The sequence below is a fragment of the Alnus glutinosa genome, chromosome 2 (assembly GCF_958979055.1).
Source record: "Alnus glutinosa chromosome 2, dhAlnGlut1.1, whole genome shotgun sequence".
Classification (NCBI taxonomy): Eukaryota; Viridiplantae; Streptophyta; class Magnoliopsida; order Fagales; family Betulaceae; genus Alnus; species Alnus glutinosa.
Genome location: NC_084887.1, coordinates 1047597 through 1070073, shown reverse-complemented (window position 1 = coordinate 1070073; position 22477 = coordinate 1047597). Strand labels below are relative to the sequence as shown.

General features: G+C 35.7%; 1 protein-coding gene and 2 long non-coding RNA genes across 12 annotated transcripts; 1 reads left to right on the top strand and 2 right to left on the bottom strand.

Moving 5' to 3' along the window:
• Positions 1–1832: 1832 nt before the first annotated feature.
• LOC133860084 (receptor-like protein 6) lies at positions 1833–5084 on the top strand. Its single transcript, XM_062295732.1, has 2 exons — positions 1833–2841; positions 3037–5084. The coding sequence occupies exons 1-2, from the start codon at positions 1842–1844 to the stop codon at positions 4890–4892; spliced, it is 2856 nt and encodes a 951-aa protein (XP_062151716.1). The 5' UTR covers positions 1833–1841; the 3' UTR covers positions 4893–5084.
• Positions 5085–5736: 652 nt separating this feature from the next.
• On the bottom strand, positions 5737–12209 carry LOC133859836 (uncharacterized). 8 transcript variants are annotated; one of them, XR_009898814.1, is made up of 6 exons: positions 11847–12209; positions 11074–11169; positions 10831–10925; positions 7795–7906; positions 7664–7688; positions 5737–6462 (listed from the first exon to the last, which is right to left on the bottom strand). It is a non-coding gene; the product is annotated as an uncharacterized LOC133859836 (long non-coding RNA). The 8 variants fall into 8 exon arrangements; XR_009898812.1 differs by having other exon boundaries at positions 5737–6353; positions 7795–7889; XR_009898813.1 differs by having other exon boundaries at positions 5737–6353; positions 7795–7861; positions 11847–12208.
• Positions 12210–16263: 4054 nt separating this feature from the next.
• On the bottom strand, positions 16264–19854 carry LOC133861272 (uncharacterized). Of its 3 annotated transcripts, none has more exons than XR_009898988.1 (4): positions 19546–19854; positions 18777–18872; positions 18543–18637; positions 16264–16782 (listed from the first exon to the last, which is right to left on the bottom strand). It is a non-coding gene; the product is annotated as an uncharacterized LOC133861272 (long non-coding RNA). The 3 variants fall into 3 exon arrangements; XR_009898987.1 differs by lacking the exon at positions 16264–16782 and adding an exon at positions 16807–17770; XR_009898986.1 differs by lacking the exon at positions 16264–16782 and having other exon boundaries at positions 18400–18637.
• Between the last annotated feature and the right edge of the window lie 2623 nt (positions 19855–22477).

Sequence of the window (22477 nt, the reverse complement as noted above, 5' to 3'; positions counted from 1 at the left end):
AAGTTGTGTTTTTAATGCTGGAAAGTCGATCATTTCCATAATTCCATGTCTTCCAAGGTCATCTCTACGAAATTACTGCCTTGCTTCAGTTAGTCTTTTGTCCTAAAATTCCTGCGCTACATGCGCTACATTGCTGTGGACTCTTTTCACATTATTTTTTCTCCTCTTTCTTTCCACAAAATCCTCGAATCTCTGGCTAATGATGTGGCATCTTGACCACGTTCCCAAAGTCCATTGTGCTTGCTCTTAAACTCTTTCAAGTCAATAAAAAAAAAAAAAAAAAAAAAAAAAAAAAAAAAAAAGTGTCACTTGAGGTCAAGTCGTTTGCGTGTCAAGGGATGGATGTTAGATCAATGAGTTATGTAGCGCATGTAGCGCAGGAATTTTAGGACAAAAGACTAACTGAAACAAGGCAGTAATTTCGTAGAGATGACCTTTAATTTCTCCACTACTTGCGCGCGAGCATCTCACCAACGGGAAGAGAAAAATGTGCGCATATATTTGGAAGACATGGAATTATGGAAGTGATCGACTTTCCAGCATTAAAAACACAACTTGGCTATGGAAAAAGTGTAACCCTAGTTGGCGTAGAGTTTGCGTTGTTCAAATAAAGTTTAGCGTGCATCCCCCGCCATGACTCAAACACAAGTGGTTTGGAGTCTTTAAAATGAATTTTTCAACAGAATTGGTGATAATGGGAGACATGGAAATTTCTTTTACCAAACAAGTCCTCCACGCTATGAAATGTTGATTATTTATTACTAATCTAGCTTTCCAAAGAAGTCTTCCACTATGAAAACGATGAAGTCCGCCTCAATTTAAAGATATTCTTAAATAAAACATATTTTTTTTTTTAATTTTAAACGTTTTATTTTTGGAAATAATAGAGAGACTAAAAATAATAGTAATATTAAATTACGTTATGGGTAGAGTTTTTTTAGCCTTGTGATGAGCATTGACATTATTGAGCAACCAAAATTCCAATTAGAATTTAAAAGGAAAACAATTTTGTATCCCAAAAAGGGAAAAAAAATAATTTTTGAATAAAAAATATAATATTAATATTAAAATAAATATTATTTAATTAATACTTGAAAATAAAAAAGGCATCACTTAAACTTGTCACCTTAAGCCTCAAAATGTATTGAGCTGGCCCTACTTATACTCATGGCTCGACATGACTTAAACACAACATATGAACACGAATTGCTTACCCCAATAACCAAAAATGAAGTCGAAGCATCCTTTATTGACTGAACGAACGAACAAGTACGCATAGGAGTTATTTAATCCGTGTAGTTTATGAAGAGAAGACTTGGAAGAAGAACGGTAATTACCACATGACAAGTATTGTTATAGTTCTACACACGTGTCCTTTTAACGACCACAAGTTAAGTTTGCCCAATAACGAAGTGAATAAAGATTCTTTATAATTATTTACCCGAATTTGAAAAAATTCGGACAAGTAATTGTGAGAGACCGCTTATAAGACTCATCTGATCAAAGAAGTGGTTGGGTAGCCCAATTTTTATTTGGTAAGGTGGGTTCCATAAGTGGTCTCTTACAATTACTTGCCCGAATTCTCTTAAATTCAGACAAATAATTGTAGAGGATCTTAATCAATTATTTTTTTTTTGCTTCATCAACTTTCTTATTCTTTCTCTATTTTTCCTAAAATTTCTTCCAACCAATTTAATTTACTTTGAGTTCTTTTAATCATCAGAATTATCAGGTTTTACTTTTAGTATAAAATTAATTTACTCTCTGTCCGGTCTATAAATTAAAGCTCTCTCCAAGCTTCACTTCCAAGCATATCTAAGAGTGCCAATCACAAAAACATCATGGGTTTATCGCTTTCTCTCTTCATTTTCATGCCCTTGCTTTTATTACTTTCACAGTTCCATCTTATTCTCGCTAATTCGCAACCCTTGTGCCATCATGATGACAGCTCTGCCTTGTTGGAATTCAAGGAAAGCTTTGTCATAAACAAGTCTGCTTCTCCTTATGATCCTTCGGCTTATCCAAAGGTTGCCTCTTGGAGAGTAGAAGGAGACAAAAGTGATTGCTGCTCATGGGATGGGGTGGAGTGCGATGAGGACTCGGGTTATGTAATTGGCCTTGATCTCAGTAACAGCTTACTCTATGGTTCTATTAATTCCAGCAGTAGCCTTTTCCGCCTTGTTCACCTCCAAAGGCTTGACCTTTCCTACAATCACTTTAACTACTCTCCTATCCCACCCCAGGTACGCAATCTTTCAAGACTAACGTATCTCAATCTCTCTGGATCTTCCTTTTCTGGTCAAATTCCGTTTGAGATTTCACAATTATCGCACTTGTCATCCCTCGATTTGTCCGATAACACTTATCCCTTTTTGGAACTTAGGCCCAGCCTAAGAAGTCTGGTTGGAAATATGACCCGCCTACAAAAGCTTGATTTGACTCTGGTGAACATTAGCTCTTCGGTGCCTAATATTTTAGCAAATTTGTCTTCTTTAACGTTCCTCTCTCTTTCTGATTGTGGTGGTTTGCACGGGGAATTTCCAATCGGCATCTTTAAACTGTCAAATTTACGGTATCTTAACGTAGGTGGAAATAAAGGCCTCACCGGTCATTTGCCTAGCTTTACATGGAGTAGTCCGCTTGAGATATTGGAGATCACAGGCACGAATTTCTCTGGTGAGCTACCCGCTTCCATGGGAAACCTTGGCTTCCTGAATAAGTTGTTCTTGTGGGGTTGCAATTTCTCGGGGTCCATCCCATCTTCGCTCGGTAACCTCACTAAACTCACTTTACTTGACTTTTCAGAGAACGCTTTTGTGGGTAACATCCCACCTTCACTTGGTAACCTCACTAAACTCACTTATCTTTATCTTTCAAGAAATGCTCTTGTGGGTAACATTCCGCCTTCAATTGGAAACCTCCCTAAACTCTTTACTCTTTATCTTTACAAAAATGCTTTTGTGGGTAACATTCCGCCTTCACTTGGAAACCTTGTTCAACTCTTTGATCTAGACATTTCTCACAATAAATTGACAGGTCCTATACCTTTTGAGCTCATAAACTTGCCACAACTGACTAGTGTTGATCTAAGCAACAATCTTTTGAGTGGTGAAATTCATTTTGGGCTTAAGAACAACACACAATTGGCCTCCATTGTCCTGAGCAACAATCGGTTAACTGGTCCAGTTACTTTTGGGCCTATGAACCTCACTCAATTATCTAACTTGGACCTTTCAGGCAACAAGCTTCATGGTCAAATTTCAAACTCAATCTTCAACCTCAAGAATCTTGAATTTCTTGATCTCTCTAAGAACTACCTTGATGGCATTGTGGAGTTTGTTGAGTTTGTTAAGGTCCCAGTTTTACATTCTTTGGATATTTCTGGTAATCAATTGAGCGAGTTTCCGAATTTTCTAAGAAACCAACATGAATTGGAGTATTTGAACTTGTCCAACAACGAGATTCATGGCCAAGTCCCAGAATGGATGTGGAACACAAGCAGCACAAGCCTACAAATTCTTGATCTTTCCAACAACTTTCTCACAGGCTTCGGTCATCATCTAATTTTTCTTCCATGGACTCGTCTACAAGTTCTTGATCTCAAGTCCAATTTGCTCCAAGGATCACTTCCTATTCCGCCGGTCTCCACTTTTATTTTTTCTATTTCCAACAACTCATTGACTGGAAATATACCAGAATTGTTTTGCAATCTGAGTTCTCTTAAAGTCCTTGATTTGGGAAATAACAACTTAAGTGATTCACTTCCTCAATGTTTGGACAACTTTGGAGCTTCTCTATCGGTTCTTGATCTGCGAAAGAACAAATTTCAAGGAAGCATTCCAGATACTTGGATAAGAAGTCAATATTTGAGTATAATAAATTTCAGTCAAAACAAATTCCAAGGGCATTTATCGAGATCGTTGGCTGAGTGCACGATGCTAACGGTCCTTGATCTTAGTGATAACCAATTCAATGATAAATTTCCATTTTGGTTGGGTCATCTTCCAAATTTTGAGGTCCTCATTTTACGGTCAAACAAATTCAATGGTCCAATGGAGACACCTCAAACTTATTTCAAGTTCCCCAACATGCGAATCCTTGACATCTCCAACAATGATTTGATGGGAAAGCTGCCATTAGGACTTCTTGAAAATTGGAAGGCCATAAAATTTGAGAATGTGGCTTCTTCAACATATATTCAAGAAGACTTATACCTCAACATACCAAAAAATTCTGACTGGGAGTATCATCAACATCAAAGTACTTATACTTACTCTATGACAATGACAAACAAAGGCAATATTATGTTCTACGAGAAAGTCCAAGAATTGTTCACAGCCATTGATTTCTCAAACAACAAATTTGTTGGTGAGATTCCAAAATCTATTGGAAATTTAAAGAGAGTTCAGTTGCTGAATCTTTCGAATAACTATCTCACCGGTCACATCCCTTCGTCTTTAGGAAACCTTACAGAGCTGGAAACATTAGACCTTTCTCAGAACAAATTGTCAGGAGAGATTCCTCAGCAACTAACACAACTTACTTTCTTAGAAGTCTTCAATGTTTCTCATAATAGTCTCACAGGACCTATACCACAAGGAAAACAATTTGATACATTTGATAACAATTCATTTGAAGATAATCCAGGATTGTGTGGGAAACCATTGACAAAGAAATGTGGGAATTCTGATAAAGCGCCTTTTCAACATTCAATCATTGAAGCAAGCCAAGACTCTGGATCACCATTTGAATTTGGTTGGAAGATAGTTATGATTGGATATGGATTTGGATTTGTTGTTGGAGTAATAATTGGGCCCATTGTGATCGCAAGGAAGCACGATTGGTTAATGAAGACCTTCCGAATAAGGCCACCGAGTAGGAGGAGACGCTAAAATTAAGTAAAACAGTCTGGACATGATGCCTTCCCAAAGCAATATATGTATTATTATTCCCGTGTGTTTTTACTTGTAATTTTTTTTTCTTTTTTTTTGTGTAATGCGTTCCTTTCTATTCTCATTATTGTTTTGTGTATTTTGGATTAGCGTGACATTACAATGTTGTATGTAAAATATATGCTTTAGTAAGATTTTTTATATATATATACTCTTTCTATATTGTTTTTGCAAGTTAATAATGACCTCATGGTAATAAAGAAGGTAAAATCCTTTTTATCTCACCCTTCCATATAAGAGTATTATCTGTGGTTTTACAAGTTAATAATTGATGTTTACTTGGAGTTAAAACTTTTTTTTTTTCTTTACATTAATTATCAGCTGTCTGAAATGTATTATTTATAGTTTGAGGAATGCTAGACATCCAAACACTTTTTTCCAGAATTTGATTTCAACCTGCTGATGTGTCACAATCCCATGAGATCTATCATTTTTGGAAAGTGTGCCACAATCTCATAGGATTATGACACATTAGGTTGGAACCAAATTTTGAAAAAAAGTATTTGGATGTCTAGCATTCCCCTTATAGTTTCTTTACATTCTTTATATGGTTTCATGCTTCAATGCCTAAGCTTTTTATTTAATGAGCAAAATGTTGCTGATCCATCATATCGTGCTATTTAATTACCGTGCATTAGATATATATTAGGGCAAAAAATTGTACAGGGTAAAATATGTTCTCTAGATTATTGAGGATCTTTATTTGTTCAGGTCTTCTTAGTTTTTTTTTATCCTTCTAAGTTGACTACAAGCCGATTTAAATGATTTGATCGTGTAAAAAAAATGGAAAAGAAAATTAATTATAGCATATGTACTGTTAAAGTATTGACCAAATACACTCATTTTGGCGCATTCTTTAGCCAGACTCATTTGGCTACGTCGAAATGGTTTTGTGTTTGGGAACTCCTTTAATTCTCCCATGCAGGTGGCTCGTCAAGCATAAGAAGATCTCTACTCGTTTTTTGAGGCAAACTCTATGGAGGGGGAGTTATCCAGCCGCGTGCCCAGTGAGCCAAGGTGGTTGAAACCTTCACCGGGATGGGTAGAACTGAATTGGGATGCAGCGATTTGCTCCTCTACTAAGCTTGTGGGTACGTGTCGGGGTGGATGGGCCGAAATGAGAAGGGTGAGTTTCTAGTGGTTTTGGCAGCCCGGCCCCAATCCCTTTCGTAACGGACCCTTTGTTAGATGAGATCCTAGCGGCTTGGAGGGCAATGGAATTGGGAAGAGAGATGGGCTATCTGCAAATGGTTCTGGAAGGGGATTCGCTGGCTACTGTAGCACCTATAAACCAGGAAAATCCTTGCTTCAACAGGTACGGTCAGGTGGTGGATGATATCCGGACAAGGCTCTCTTCTTCTCCCAATTTTGTTATTCAACATGTGAGTAGAGGTGCAAATTCTGCAGCACACACTTTAGCCAAGTTGGCACTTACTTTGCCTTCTGATGTGGTGTGGATGGAGGAGTGTCCTCTTCCTATCCATTCTATTGTATTCAATGTTATCTTTGTCTGAGCAATGCAAAGTAGCATTTCATTCCAAAAAAAAATTACTAAATTTACACATTTCTATCAATTTAAGTATTTTGGACAAGTGATAATATAACATGGTATCAAAGTAAATGTCATTTTTCTTTTTTATTTATTTCATTTTCCGTAGTAAGAACCCATGTTCCGTCAAAAGATGTTGAATGTTGTATAACTAATGTCTTTACAAATTCATTTATAAATCTCAATTTGAATGACAATTGTTTTTAAAAAAATTGATAACAAATATTATCCCAAAACAAACGTCAAGCACAGAGTTAGGGGAAAGACTAGTGTGAAAAAGACTAGATTTTGTTAGGGAAAAAAGGAACAAAAATTTCAATAACTTCTAATCTTTCAAATAACTATCTCACCGGTCACATCCCTTCATCTTTAAGAAACCTTATAGAATTGGAAGCATTAGACCTTTCTCACAACAAATTGTCAGGAGTGATTCCATAGCAACTAACACAATTTACTTTCTTAGAAGTCTTCAGTGTTTTTCATAATAATCTCACAGGACCTATACCACAAGGAAAACAATTTGATACATTTGAGAACAATTCATTTGAAGATAATCCGGGATTGTGTGGGAAACCATTGACAAAGAAATGTGGGAATTCTGATAAGGTACCTTTTCAAAATTCAATCTTTGAAGCAAGCCAAGACTCTGGATCACCATTTGAATTTGGTTGGAAAATAGTTATGATTGGATATAGATTTGAATTTGTTGTTGGAGTAATAATTGGGCAGATTGTGATCGGAAGAAATATGATTTGTTAACGAAGACCTTTAGAATAAGGCCCCCGAGTGGGAGGAGATGCATAAATTAAATAAAATAGTTTGGACAAAATACCTTCCCAAAGTAATGCATGTATTATTATATATATCGGTGTTTTCTACTTTTAGTATTGTGTTCCTACCCTTTTTTGTTGTTGTCTTTGTGTATTTTGGACTAGTACTGTGGCATTAAGGTGTTGTATCTAAAATGCTTTGGTGGGATTTATATATATGTGTTATTATGTTCTTTCTTTCTTTCTTTTTTCTTCTTTTTTATTTTTTATTTTTTATATTTTTTATTTGTAGTAGAGTGCATTGCTTATCCTGTGATTCTGTATGTGATTACTTGAACTTGTAATCGAAAATAAAAATAAAATTAAAATTAAAAAAAAAAAAAAGGACTAACCTGTGTTAAGGTTGATTGGTGCTAGCTGCAAAAGAAATGTACGTAATTAACCATTTTTATATGAAGAAAAAAATTATTTATTTCTTTTGTAACATCAAAAGGAAAATGTATAAGCCTCGGAAAAGAATTACCACTTGGACAAATGTTGATCCTAATTTTCAATATGATTATATATTCAGGTGCCACCTCAAACGACCTCTGACATTGCCATTGATGTTCAGTCATTCTAATTAATAGATTCAACTAAAAGAAGTGGAAAAAAAAAAAAAAAAAACGCACGTGACAGATCACATGAGTGTCATGTGGTATAAGATGGGTTATAAAATATTAAAACAACAAATGTGCTGCTAGGGATACTACAATTTTTATATATTACAAGTCTTTTACAAATTGAAGTGGTAGTTCACATGAGTTTTTAAAGTAACAAAGTTTTTAACGTAGTTCACATGGTAGTACTTCACGCGTTTTCTAAACAATAAAATTTAACAGAATAATTTAATTGTTTAGTAATTGATATGATAAGTAATATATGGATTGGTGCATCCACAATGGCTTAATCTGGTTGCTTTGGGTAAAATTTATTTTTTAGATTTTAATTTATAAAATATTAAAGATATATTATTTTAAGGAGATGTGGCAAAAAGGCTAATGTAGCATGAACGGATGTAAAAAATTTCAAAAAATTTTAAGTGATTGGATGATTTCAAATCGCGCGTTGACTCAGAAATTTATGATACATTTATCCTTTATGGCAATCAAATAAACGAGTTTCCAAATTTCCTATGAAACCGACATGAATTAAGGTATTTGAACTTGTCCAACAAGAAGATTCATGGCCATGTCCCATAATGGATGTGGAACACAAGCAGCACAAGCCTAAAAATTCTTGATCTTTCCAACAACTTTCCCACAAGCTTTGGTCATCACCCAATTTTTCTTCCTTGGATTCGTCTACAAGTTCTTGATCTCAGATCCAATTTGCTCCAAGGATCGATCACTTCCTATTCCACCAGTTTCCACCCTTCTTTTTTATATACCCAACAATTCACTGAATGGAAATATACCATAATTGTTTTGCAATTTGAGTTCTCTTCATGTCCTTGATTTGGCTAAAACAACTTATGCGACTGAAGCCGGATCCATCTATTAATACTTGATCTACGAAGAAACAAATTTCAAGAAAGCATTCCAAAAACTTGGATAAAATGAGGTTAATCTAGGATACTACTTTCCAGTCAAAAAAAAAATTCCAAGGGCATTTACCGAGATTGCTGGCAAAGTGTGCGATGCTAAAGGTCCTTGATCTTAGTGATAACCAATTCATTGATAGATTTCCACTTTGGTTGGGACCTCTTCCAATTTTGGAGGTCGTCATTTTACGATCAAACAAATTCAATGGTTCAATATGGATTTAAAGTTTCTCAACATGCGAATCCTTGACATTAAGACTCATTGAAAATTGGAAGTTCAAAAAATTTGAGCTAGAATGTGCATCCCTTAACATATATTCATCAAAACACGGGCGTTGCATTTAAAAGGTGTAGTTTTAGCTGCAGGATATAGACTAGTATTATGACTGAGTGTTCCTTTAAGAATGTTCCGTTGGATTGGGACAATATTGAAAGTTGGGGGGCTGTTGAGCTACAAGGAAAAAGCCTTAAGGCTAGCTTGGGAAGACTGTGTCTTGGTGCTACTGTATACCACTTATGGCGGCAGAGAAATGATTTGCTGCACTGTAATAAGCCACGCACGGAGGAAGCTATTCTGAAGCAATCAGGTGGGATGTTTGATCTAGAATGTTGGCCAAAAGCAGATTTAAGTGTATAGGAAAGAACCTAGAGCTTGTGCATCGATGGAATCTGCATTCGTAGTTGGTCTAATGTTGTTCTGCTGCTTGTAGCAGCTTGAGTGTTCTGTTTTCTGCAGAATCTTGAGAACTGAGAAATGCTTAGTTGTTGTTTTTAGACCTGCATGGCTTTGTTTTCATTCTTAGCCTTATGTGATTGTAGTTGTTTGTTTGTTGCTGTTTTGGCCTTTGTTGTGAGTGGCCTGTGTTGTTGGGTGTATTCCTTGTCGGATTTGTGTTCCAGTTTTTTTTTTTGGTTTGTTGCTTCTATAAAAGCTTTTACTCATCGGAAAAAAAAAAAAAAAAAAAGGTACTCTTGGGTATTTCAATTTGGCGGAGACATACATGTCGCCGCTAATGCTCTATTATTAGCGGCGACACCAAAGTGGCCGCTAATCCTCTATCACTAGCGGCGACATACAGGTTGCCACTAATGATATTATATATATATATAAAAGCAAATCCCAAAAATAAAAAATAAATCCCAGTTGATCTTCCATCTTTAGAATTAACAGCCACATGTTGGAAAAATTCTTTGGTAGCATGTGCACATATCAACAAGCATGATAATGAATGATATGAGAGAGGTACTTACCAAAAACTTCATAGCTAATCTGTTTTCACATATCAAGTGTTAAATTTGAGAGCAAAATATATATATATATATATTAATTTTTGAAAAATCCGTGGTCATAAAATCAGGATATTTGACATATATTACCAACTCAAGCTTGATGTGGTTCAAAAATAGATCCAATAGTCATTTATCATCCTAAATTGTTTCTATACCTTCCGGCAACAAACATGGACCCAATATAGTTGCTACAGAGAAATTAAGAATACTTATGAAGTCCACCTTTTACCCGGGGCGACGTTTTTGTTGGACCAATCTAATGCCTTGATAAAGATTCCTATGTTTTTCATGTGACTGCTGCTATACATTAGTTTAGCACAAAGCAACTAGTCTTTCAACAATAGGTGTTCCAGATTCTAGGAGACAGAACCATTGCAACAGATTAGGGAAGTAGCCCAACTATATTACATAAAACAATATGGGCTCAATTAATATAGGTTTCGTCCCTTTAAGCTATTTGCTGCCTTAGAATAAAGATAGATCCTAGTTTTCCGGTTAAATGCAGAAAACAAATGCAAGTTCCAGGCTAAATGGAATATAAAATAAAATAAAAATAAAAACCCTTATTTGTAGGCTTTATTCATAGACACACTACATACGATGCTTCATTGTCGGCTTGAAACAATGATAACTAAACAACTCTTCCATCAAATAATGGGAACAAAAAAGAGAAAGAAATTGACTTACATGCATCAATGAAACTCTGTTTCCTACAACTGCAGTTTCACCAATAACCACACCTGTCCCATGATCCAATAATATTCCCCCTCCAATTTTTGCAGCTGTACAGAATCATAAAAAATAAAAAATAAAAATGGAGAAAATTAGCCTTACATAATAGAGAAATGACCTTCATTATCTCAAATAGATGTAAATTCTCTAGGTAACAACCATCTTTCTGCAGAAGAATCAAGTTTTGTACAAAACTACCTCACTGATTCGGCTTTGTAGTGTCAAGGCCAATACTTTGCGTCCTTGGCTCCACAATGTATGTGCTACTCGTTACACTTGCAAAGAATGATATCCCTGCAATAAAGCATGGCTCACAACATCAAGGATGTACTTGGTTCTTTTTTCTTTTTCATATATAGAAATAACAAATCATGCTTAAGCTAATCGTACTAAAATTAGAGTTTGATAATAATTTTGCAAACCCAAAACATTATTAATTCCAAATATAGAGTCTGCTACGGAAAATCAATAAATCAATTTCCTAATCCTGAACTCTTGTTTCAGCTTTCTTAGCAACCAAACAGATAGTGAAGATCCTCTCCAATTACACATGCATCCAATAATATCCTACAATCGGCACTGTTTTTAATTAATCAACAACAGATCTAACCGAACCTAATCACATATAGTAAGGAACCATCAACATGACCAAAATGTGCAGTACGTCAAACAAAACATCCAGAGAAATGACCGGAAAATCAACAAGAAAGTTGGGTTTCTCTACCGAGAACCTTCTCAAACAAAACCCAAAGAAAAATTTCAATACCCATTCAGTCTTACACAAAAATCTTATACAATCAAACCAAAAACTTCAACATCGATAAACCCAAAAGGATCCAACAGTACCCATTCGGTGTTACTGAAATCCACTCAAAATAAAACCCAAAATCACGATACCCATATGGTTTTTGTACTGAAAATCATTCCAAAACAAACTAAAAAAAAAAAATGGAAATCAAAGCCCTACTTACCGAAAAATGAATTTGTCCATGTTTGGGTGGCGAGAAAACGCCGGAAAAAGACATCCGTTGGCTTTACCGGCGTCGGGCCGTGACCCACCGGCCTCCGGCGCCGTTGCCGTCGCCCACCCCCAACGGTGGCTAGCCCACCGCGTGTCTCTCTCAGGTTCTCTCCAGCTCTCTCGGCCTCCCTCTCTCGGTCTCTCGGTGGAAGAAAAGAAAAGAACGAAAAGAAGGAAGCCAAGGGAGAAGGAAGAGAGGAAGAAGATCGAAAAGAAAAAGAAAAATGCGTGATTTCAAAAAAAAAAGACCTCGAGCATAAGGGAGGCAGCTGTGCGCGGGAGGAGGAGGGAAAAGGAAATAAATCTGAAATTTTGGGCCAAAATTTCAGATCGCGTCAATAACACGCGCCAGCTGTTTTTGTATAAGCTTTTTTTTTATTATTATTTTGATAAGAAATTACATTTCATATATGATCAGATAACAACAAATCATCATATACAATATTAGAAAGACATAAAGGAACAGATGAAAACCAAACATGGTTGAAAACATTAGAGACAGCATGCCGTGCAAGAGAATGGGCCGCTTGATTTCCCATACGACCCACATGGTGAACAGTAGCCGACATAAAATCTTGAAGAATAGCTTTGGTCTCCAGAACCAGATTGCTGTAATATCCATCACCCACATTTTCATGTTGTAGAGCAAGAACCACCTCCAGATAATCCCCTTCCAACACCACTGATTGAAGACACAGTAATCTTCCGAACTTAGCTCCCTGTCGGGCACCCATAGCCTTTGCCACAGTGGAATCAAATACATACGGGTGAAAAGAACACATTGAAGCTACAACAATTCCGCTAGAATCACGGGCAATAATCCCCAATCCTATCATCTTCTTCGAACGATCAACTGCTCTTACGGACCTCTAAGGGGGTGGCTCGCATGACCACTCCGGCACTCCCATTTGGGATGACCACGCTGGTCACCCCAAAGGTGCATGGTAGTGGCCGGAGCGGCCACCCCACCTCTGTTTTTTTTTTTTATTATTTATTAAATTATACTTTCTATTTTTTTTTCTTTTTATATTTTTTTATAATTATAATTATAATTTTTTATTTTTATTTTTTATTAAGTGGGACATATGTTGCCTTTTGATTGGGTATAACATGGTAATAACATTAGAAATTCAATGAAATATAGACAAAATGATCTATTTGATCATAATAATTGAAACCTTTGGGAGTAAATTGATAAAATTTAAACTTAACTTTCTAACCTCTCTAAAGCATTTTTTTCCAATCTTTTTCAGGTTCAATTGTGATTTAATTTAGTGGTAGCTAGAAGCCATTTCAAGGGTTCTATGATTTGATAGCATATCTATACTAATTATACCATAGCATAAAGAAATAACGAACTTTGAATCAAGATAATGTTCTTAATCATGAATTGGGAAAAAATAATTGTAATTTGGAATATATAATTATACTTTATTTACCTATTGAGTACGGCTATTACTACAAGTCTCTTATAATTTGACATGACACATTTATCATGAAAAGCACTAAAATGTAAACATGGCACTTAATATATTTATAAAATGATGTGATAGTCTCCGTCATCGTGGCACTTACCACATTAGCTAGTTCTTATGTGCCCACGTAATTTATGATGAAAAATTCACAAGAACGAGTAGATTTTTTATAAGATAGATCGATAATTTGAAAAATCTCAAGCTTTCCTGTGTACTTTAGGTAAAATAGTTCGAAAAACCCTAATTCTCCAAACAAATTTAGACATTTGATAAAAATGAACTCATCCTTCGTTTTGTTAACACTCTATAGTTGTTAAATAGGCACTTTGTCGTCGTTCCTATATTAAAACAACATTTGATAAAAATGAACTCTGCCATTGCCATTGATGTTCAGTCATTCTAATTAATAGATTCAACTAAAAGAAGTGAAAAAAAAAAAAAAAAAACCGCACGTGACAAATCACATGAGTGTCATGTGGTATAAGATGGGTTATAAAATATTAAAACAACAAATGTGCTGCTAGGGATACTACAATTTTTATGTATTACAAGTCTTTTACAAATTGATATGGTAGTTCACGTGAGTTTTTAACGTAGTTCACATTGTAGTACCTCATGCATTTTCTAAACAACAAAATTTGGCAAAATAATTTAATTGTTTAGTAATTGATATGATAAGTAATATATGGATTGGTGCATCCACAATGGTTTAATCTGGTTGCTTTGGGTAAAATTTATTTTTTAGATTTTAATTTATAAAATATTAAAGAAATATTATTTTAAGGAGACGTGACAAAAAGGCTGATGTAACATTAACGAATGTAAAAAATTTCAAAAATTTTAAAGTGATTGGATGATTTCAAATCGCGCGTTGACTCAGAGATTTATGATATATTTATCCTTTATGGCAATCAAATGAAAGAATTTCCAAATTTCCTATGAAACCGACATGAATTAAGGTATTAGAACTTGTCCAACAAGAAGATTCATGGTCAAGTCCCAGAATGGATGTGGAATACAAGCAGCACAAGCCTAAAAATTCTTGATCTTTCCAACAACTTTACCACAAGCTTTGGTCGTCACCCAATTTTTCTTCCTTGGATTCGTCTACAAGTTCTTGATCTCAGATCCAATTTGCTCAAAGGATCGATCACTTCCTATTCCACCAGTTTCCACCTTTCTTTTTTATATTCCTAACAATTCACTGAATGGAAATATACCATAATTGTTTTGCAATTTGAGTTTTCTTCATGCCCTTGATTTGGCTAATAACAACTAATGTGACTGAAGCCGAATCCATCTATTAATACTTGATCTACGAAGGAACAAATTTCAAGAAAGCATTCTAAAAGCTTGGATAAAATGAGGTTAATCGAGGATAGTACTTTCCAGTCAAAAAAAAATTCCAAGGGCATTTACCAAGATTGCTGGCAAAGTGTGCGATGCTAAAGGTCCTTGATCTTAGTGATAACCAATTCATTGATAGATTTCCATTTTGGTTGGGACCTCTTCCAATTTTGGAGGTCGTCATTTTACAATCAAACAAATTCAACGGTTCAATATGGATTAAAAGTTTCTCAATGTTGGGAATCCTTGACATTAAGACTTCTTGGAAATTGGAAGTTCAAAAAATTTGAGAATGTGCATCCCTTAACATATATTCATCAAAATACGGGCGTCGCATTTCAAAAAGGTGTAGTTTTAGCTGCAGGATATGGACTAGTATTATGACTGAGTGATCCTTTAAGAATGTTCCGTTGGATTGGGACAATATTGAAAGTTGGGGGGCTGTTGAGCTACAAGGAAAAAGCCTTAAGGCTAGCTTGGGAAGACTGTGTCTTGGTGCTACTGTATACCACTCATGGCGGCAGAGAAATGATTTGCTGCACTGTAATAATCCACGCACGGAGGAAGCTATTCTGAAGCAGATCAGGTGGGATGTTCGGTCTAGAATGTTGGCCAAAGGCAGATTTAAGTGTATTGGAAAGAACCTAGTGCTTGTGCATCGATGGAATCTCCATTCGTAGTTGGTCTAATGCTGTTCTGCTGCTTGTAGCAGCTTGAGTGTTCTGTTTTCTGCAGAATCTTGAGAAGTGCTTAGTTGTTGTTTTTAGGCCTGCATGGCTTTGTTTTCATTCTTAGCCTTATGTGATTGTAGTTGTTTGTTTGTTGCTGTTTAGGCCTTTGTTGTGAGTGGCCTGTGTTGTTGGGTGTATTCCTTGTTGGATTTGTGTTCCAATTTTTACTGGAGTTGTTTTTGGTCTGTTGCTTCTATAAAAGCTTTTATTCATCGAGAAAAAAAAAAAAAAAAGGCACTCTTGGGTATTTCGATTTGGCTGAGGCTTATACTTACTCTATGATGATGACAAATAAAGGCATGAATGTTTATTACGAGAAGGTCCAGTAATTATTCATATGATTGGTTAATGAAGACCTTTAGAATTAGGCTATTGAGTGGGAGGAGACAAAGATATTAAATAAAATAGTTTGGACAATATACCTTCGATCTCCAAGCAATGAATGTATTATTATACCCGTGTTTGCTACTTGTAAACTTATTTTTCTGTGTAATGTGATCAAACCCTTTTTCATTACTGTTTTGGTGTATTTTGGATTAGTGTGGCATTAAGATGTTGTATGTAAAATGATTTGGTGGGATCTTTTATATATATAAATGTTCTTCCTATGATTTCATATTATAATTTTCTATTACTTGAACTTGATCCATCGTTCCATTTACATGCATTAGATATCAGGGGAAAATTTTGTATAGGATAAAAAGTTGCCCATGTCAGAGTTGATCCCCAGAATTTTTTATTGTATTTGCGTTTACAATCAATAGGTATATTTCCTTTCAAAAGAAGCACAGGAAAAAAAAAAAAAAAAAAAAAAAAAAAAAGAAAAAGGAATGCCCTACAAAACCATACCCAATCCAAGAACAAGACTACAAAGGAAAAAATACAATCATTTCTTTTATAGATTCCACAATTCATCTCATCTAGCTAAAAGATCAGTTAGGGAAGGATATATGCCATTTATAGCACTGATTTCCAACTTTGGGTGTGATTTCATTGTTGGCCTTTTGGAGCACATGAACAAAGCGTGCAGCCAGCTCCCACAAACCATGCAATCCCATATTACATGCAGCCAATCTCCACAATCACGTATGCAATCACAGATTGCAACAGAGCAGGAGCAATCGCAGCAAATGAAGATTGCACAGAAATGCCAATTACAGTCCATCAATTATCAGGTATCCCGATCGATCATGTTCGTCTCAGCTCCTAGCTCCTAGCCGCCTGCCGCTCATTCTATGCTAGCTCAAGCAAACAGACTTTCGATGTATCTTGAGAAGTTGATTAAACAAGACTTTATTTTATTTCACCTTTGACCATCCATGATAAATGCTGGCTAAAGTTCATATTTAAACCCCAAAAAAAAAAATTATTCTCTACATAACTACTTGAACACATCTTGATCTTGATTGTCAATATATATATCAATAAGAGACACGAATGCAATTTGTTTTCCATCTTTTCTTCTTTATTTTTCTCTGTTTTTCCTTCCTGCTTAATTTGCTGCAATTCCAAGTTGCAAACTCAAGTGGCAACAAAAGTAGAAGAATGAATTTGTTATTAAGGGTGCTACAACTTTTATTACAAGTTTCTGACAAACTAATATAGTAGTTCATGTGACACGTGAATTTATTATAATAATTGCAGTACCTCACACATTTTCCAAGCAACAAAATTTGATAGGATAGTAAGTTTGAGTGTTGAATTCAAATATTATTCTAATTTATTGCGCGAATTACAAGGTTTGACTTTGTAAGAAAAAATTTGAACATTTGAATAAAATATGATTTATTTTCGTAATAACCAATTCAATGATAGATTTCCCTCTTGGTGTTGCCACTATTGATCAATAGCGGCAACATGTGGCCGCTAACGGGGTGGTCACTAAAAGTTTGTAGTTAATGATCAATAGTTGCAACCTCAAAGAGTCGCCGCTAATAATAGATAAATAGCGGCGATAATTGTCGCCGCTAAAAGTATTTATGTGGACACTAAAAAACTTTAAAACTTGACCCGTATGTCGCCGCTAATGCTCTATCATTAGTGGCAACATATGGGTCGCCGCTAATACTCTATTATTAGCGGCAATATACAAGTCGCCGCTAATGATATTAAAAAAAAATTAAAAAAAATAAATAAAACATTATTAGATGTCGCCGCTAATGCTCTATTATTAGCAGCGACACCAAAGTGGCCGTTAATCCTCTATCATTAGCGGCGACCTGTATATATATATATATATATATATAATAAAAAACAAATCCCAGTTGATCTTCCATCTTTAGAATTAACAGCCACAAGTTGGAAAAATTCTTTGGTAGCATCTGCACATAGCAACAAGCGTGATAATGAATGATATGAGAGGTACTTACCAATAACTTTATAGCTAATCTGTTTTCACATATGAAGTGTTAAATTTGAGAGAGAGAGAAGGCAAAAAAAAAGATTAATTTTTGAAAAATCCATGGTCATAAAATCAGGATATTTGACATATATTACCAACTCAAGCTTGATGTAGTTCAAAAATAGATCCAATAGTCATTTATCATCCTAAATTGTTTCTATACCTTCCGGCATCAAACATGGACCCAAATATAGTTGCTACAGAGAAATTAAGAATACTTATGAAGTCCACCTTTTATCCGGGCAACGTTTTTGTTGGAGCAATCTAATGCCTTGATAAAGATTCCTATGTTTTTCGTGACTGCTGCTATACATTAGTTTAGCACAAAGCAACTAGTCTTTCAACAATAGGTGTTCCAGATTCTAGGAGACAGAACCATTGCAACAGATTGGGGAAGTAGCCCAACTATATTACATAAAACAATATGGGCTCAATTAATACAGGTTTCATCCCTTTAAGCTATTTGCTGCCTTAGAATAAAGATAGATCCTAGTTTTCTGGTTAAATGCAGAAAACAAATGCAAGTTCCAGGCTAAATGGAATATAAAATAAAATAAAAATTAAACCCTTATTTGTAGGCTTTATTCATAGATACACTACATACCATGCTTCATTGTCGGCTTGAAACAATGATAACTAAACAACTCTTCCATCAAATAATGGGAACAAAAAAGAGAATGAAATTGACTTACATGCATCAATGAAACTCTGTTTCCTACAACTGCAGTTTCACCAATAACCACACTTGTCCCATGATCCAACAATATTCAATCTCCAATTTTTGCAGCTGTACAGAATCATAAAAAAAAATTGGAGAAAATTAGCCTTACATAATAGAGAAATGACCTTCATTATCTCAAATAGATGTAAATTCTCTAGGTAACAACCATCTTTCTGCAAAAGAATCTAGTTTTGTACAAAACTACCTCACTGATTCGGCTTTGTAGTGTCAAGGCCAATACTTTGCATCCTTGGCTCTACAATGCATGTGCTACTCGATACACTTGCAAAGAATGATATCCCTGCAACAAAGCATGGCTCACAACATCAAGGATGTACTTGGTTCTTTTTTCTTTTTCATATATAGAAATAACAAATCATCCTTAAGCTAATCGTACTAAAATTAGAGTTTGATAATAATTTTACAAACCCAAAACATTATTATTTCCAAATATAGATTCTGCTACGGGAAATCAATTTCCTAATCCTGTACTCTTGTTTCAGCTTTTTCAGCAACCAAACAGATAGCGAAGATCCTCTCCAATTACACATGCATCCAATAATATCCTACAATCGGCACTGTTTTTGATTAATCAACAACAGATCTAACCGAACCTAATCACATATAGTAAGGAACCATCAACATGACCAAAATGCGCAGTACGTCAAACAAAACATCCAGAGAAATGATCGGAAAATCAACAAGAAAGTTGGGTTTCTCTACCGAGAACCTTCTCAAACAAAACCCAAAGAAAAATTTCAATACCCATTCAGTCTTACAGAAAAATCTTATACAATCAAACCAAAAACTTCAACATCGACAAACCCAAAAGGATCCAACATTACCCATTCGGTGTTACTGAAATCCACTTAAAATAAAACCCAAAATCACGACACCCATATGGTTTTTGTACTGAAAATTATTCCAAAACAAACTAAAAAAAAAAAAAATATGGAAATCAAAGCCCTACTTACCGAAAAATGAATTTGTCCATGTTTGGGTGGCGAGAAAACGCCGGAAAAAGACATCTGTTGGCTTTACCGGCGTCGGGCCGTGACCCACCGGCCTCCGGCGCCGTTGCCGTCGCCCACCCCCAACGGTGGCTAGCCCACCGCGTGTCTCTCTCAGGTTCTCTCCAGCTCTCTCGGCCTCCCTCTCTCGGTCTCTCGGTGGAAGAAAAGAAAAGAACGAAAAGAAGGAAGTCAAGGGAGAAGGAAGAGAGGAAGAAGATCGAAAAGAAAAAGAAAAATGCGTGATTTCAAAAAAAGACCTCGAGCATAAGGGAAAAGGAAATAGATCTGAAATTTTGGGCCAAAATTTCAGATCGCGTCAATAACACGCGCCAGCTGTTTTTGTATAAGCTGATAATACATTATTAGCAGCGACATTTTGGGTTGCTAGAATTGATCCTGAAAAAAAAAATATTAACAAATTAGTTTGATAAAATTATATTAAAAAAAAATTAAGAAACAATTTACTTAATTATCACAACTTTTGCAATGTCCCCCCTAAATTTTAATTTATCTCAATTTAGTGTATTCATTTTTCAATTGTTTACAATATCACCCATCCATTAAGATTTCCCTTTCAATCTCATAAATATTACCAAAACACCCCTGTTAAAAAAATATTGAACTAAATTGAGATAAATTAAATTTTAAGAGGAACATTGCAAAAGTAGTGACAATTCAAAGGGTTAAGTGAAGTTAACCCCCAAAAAATTAAAACCTTCGCTATGTCAAGTTTGATCGATCAAATTAATGCATTAAGATTGATTGGATGTTCAATCAATCAAAGTAATACACTTGGATCGATCAGATCTTCTATCGATCCTACAATCCTATGATTTTCCATCAAACATAAAAGATTGACAGTTTGAAAGGTCAAAGCATGATACTTGTCTGTTTGTAGTACTTTTATAAAAAATGATTATTAGTTGAGGCTAAATTATATTTAACCCAAAAAAAAAAAAACAGTATGATTGTATCACATTCGATCGAACTAGTGCACTACAATCGATCATATTAGTTTTGCATTGAGATGATACAAAATCCAAATAGTAAGATTGGTCCTTCGATCATATCATGATTGATAGAAGGACCACACTAGGATCCATTGATTGATCTTATCATCATTTGATGGTATTACTATCGATCGGACTAATACACTACAATCGATTAGACGTTCGATCGAACATTCACTATGTCAAATTTGATCAATCGAACTCTATCACGATTGATTGAACTAATGCACTAGGATTGATCTGATGTTCGATCCATCAAAGTAATGCACTAGGATCGATCCGATCTTCTATCGATCATATTATCCTATCATTATCAATCGAACTAGTACATTAGGATTAATCGGATGTTTGATTGAACATTCACTACGTCAAATTTGATCGATCGAACTCTATCATAATTAATCAGACTAATACAATAGGTTCTATCGGATGTTCGATCCATCGGATTAATGCACTAGGATCGATCGGATCTTCTATCGATCCTATTATCCTATCATGATTGATCAGAGTAGTACACTATGATCGATTAGACGTTCGATTGAACCATCACTATGTCAAATTTGATCGATCGAACTTTATCACGATCGATCGGACTAATGCACTATAATCGATTTGATGTTCGATCCATCGAAGTAATGCACTAAGGTTGATCAGATCATTCACTACGAAAAAAAAGTTAATTCTGGACGGTTTAAAACCGTCCAGAAATGCAAAAAAAACTGTCTAGAATCAATTCCAGACGGTTTTTTCTAAACGGTTTTAAACCGTCTAGAATATGATGTCGCTAAATAAATTTATGGACGATTTGAACAAAACCGTCTGCAATTACAGACGGTTTTGTTCAAACTGTCCAAAACAGGTTCTGGACGGTTTGGGCAAAACTGTCCAAAATTTATTATTATTTTTTAATTATAATAATTATAATTTTTTTAATATATATATATATATTTTTTTTGGTCCACTAAAAATTAGCTTCTGTCACCACTGAAATTAGCTCCGGTCACCACCGAAAATCAGCCTCGGTTACCACCATCCACAATCCAGCCTTTCAGCCGCACCAAACCCCCCACCGAAACCCAGAAACACGAAACAACCCAAAAGCATCGAAACAACCCAGAAACACCGAAACCCACCCCAATTACCAACCCATCAGCTCCAACCCCAAACGACCCAGAGCCGGTTTCGGCCGAATCCGGCTAGAAATCCCGACTTCCTCGCCAGATACCCCGGAAATCCACACACTTTTAAACACAACCCAGAATCACCGAAACCCACTCCAATTACCAACCCGTTAGCTCCAACCCCGAACGACCTAGAGCCGGTTTCGGCCGGAAATCCCGACGTCCTCACCAGATCTGCCGAAAACCCACGCACACCTGCGTGGGTTTCACAGATTCGGCCCTCCATCTCCAGCACTCTCTCCCGCCGTTCCGTTCCAGTCGTCCCGATCCAGCGGTTCCGTCCAGATCCCGTCGCTCGACTTCAGTCGCCAGTCGAATTGAGAAGAAGAAGATCAACGAGACTTGCACGCCCTGCCTCTTGGGAATCCTTGGCCAAGTCTGTGAATAAAGTAATGTGGATTGTGGGGTGGTGTTATATGAGTCGTTGATAATTTTGAAAGAGACGGCTGAGATGTGGGGTGTTATTTTGTGGTGCGGATCGATGACATGGAATTAATAGGGATGAGTTTTAGTTATTAAAATTGCAGACGGTTTCATTTAAACCGCCTGGAAATTTCTTTTTTTTTTTCAGACGGTTCATCTAAACCGTCTGTAAATTTACTAACGGTTTTTTTAAAACCGTCGTAATTTATTTTTTTACGGACGGTTTTCAAAAAAACCGTCTGTAAAAATTTAATTTTAGACGGTTTTTAAAACCATCTA

Coding starts and splice junctions, on each gene's coding strand:
- LOC133860084 (XM_062295732.1), top strand. CDS start 1,842: ATGGGTTTATCGCTTTCTCTCTTCATTTTCATGCCCTTGCTTTTATTA. Junction 2,842..3,036: donor TAACATCCCACCTTCACTTG/GTAACCTCACTA, acceptor ATAAATTGACAG/GTCCTATACCTTTTGAGCTC.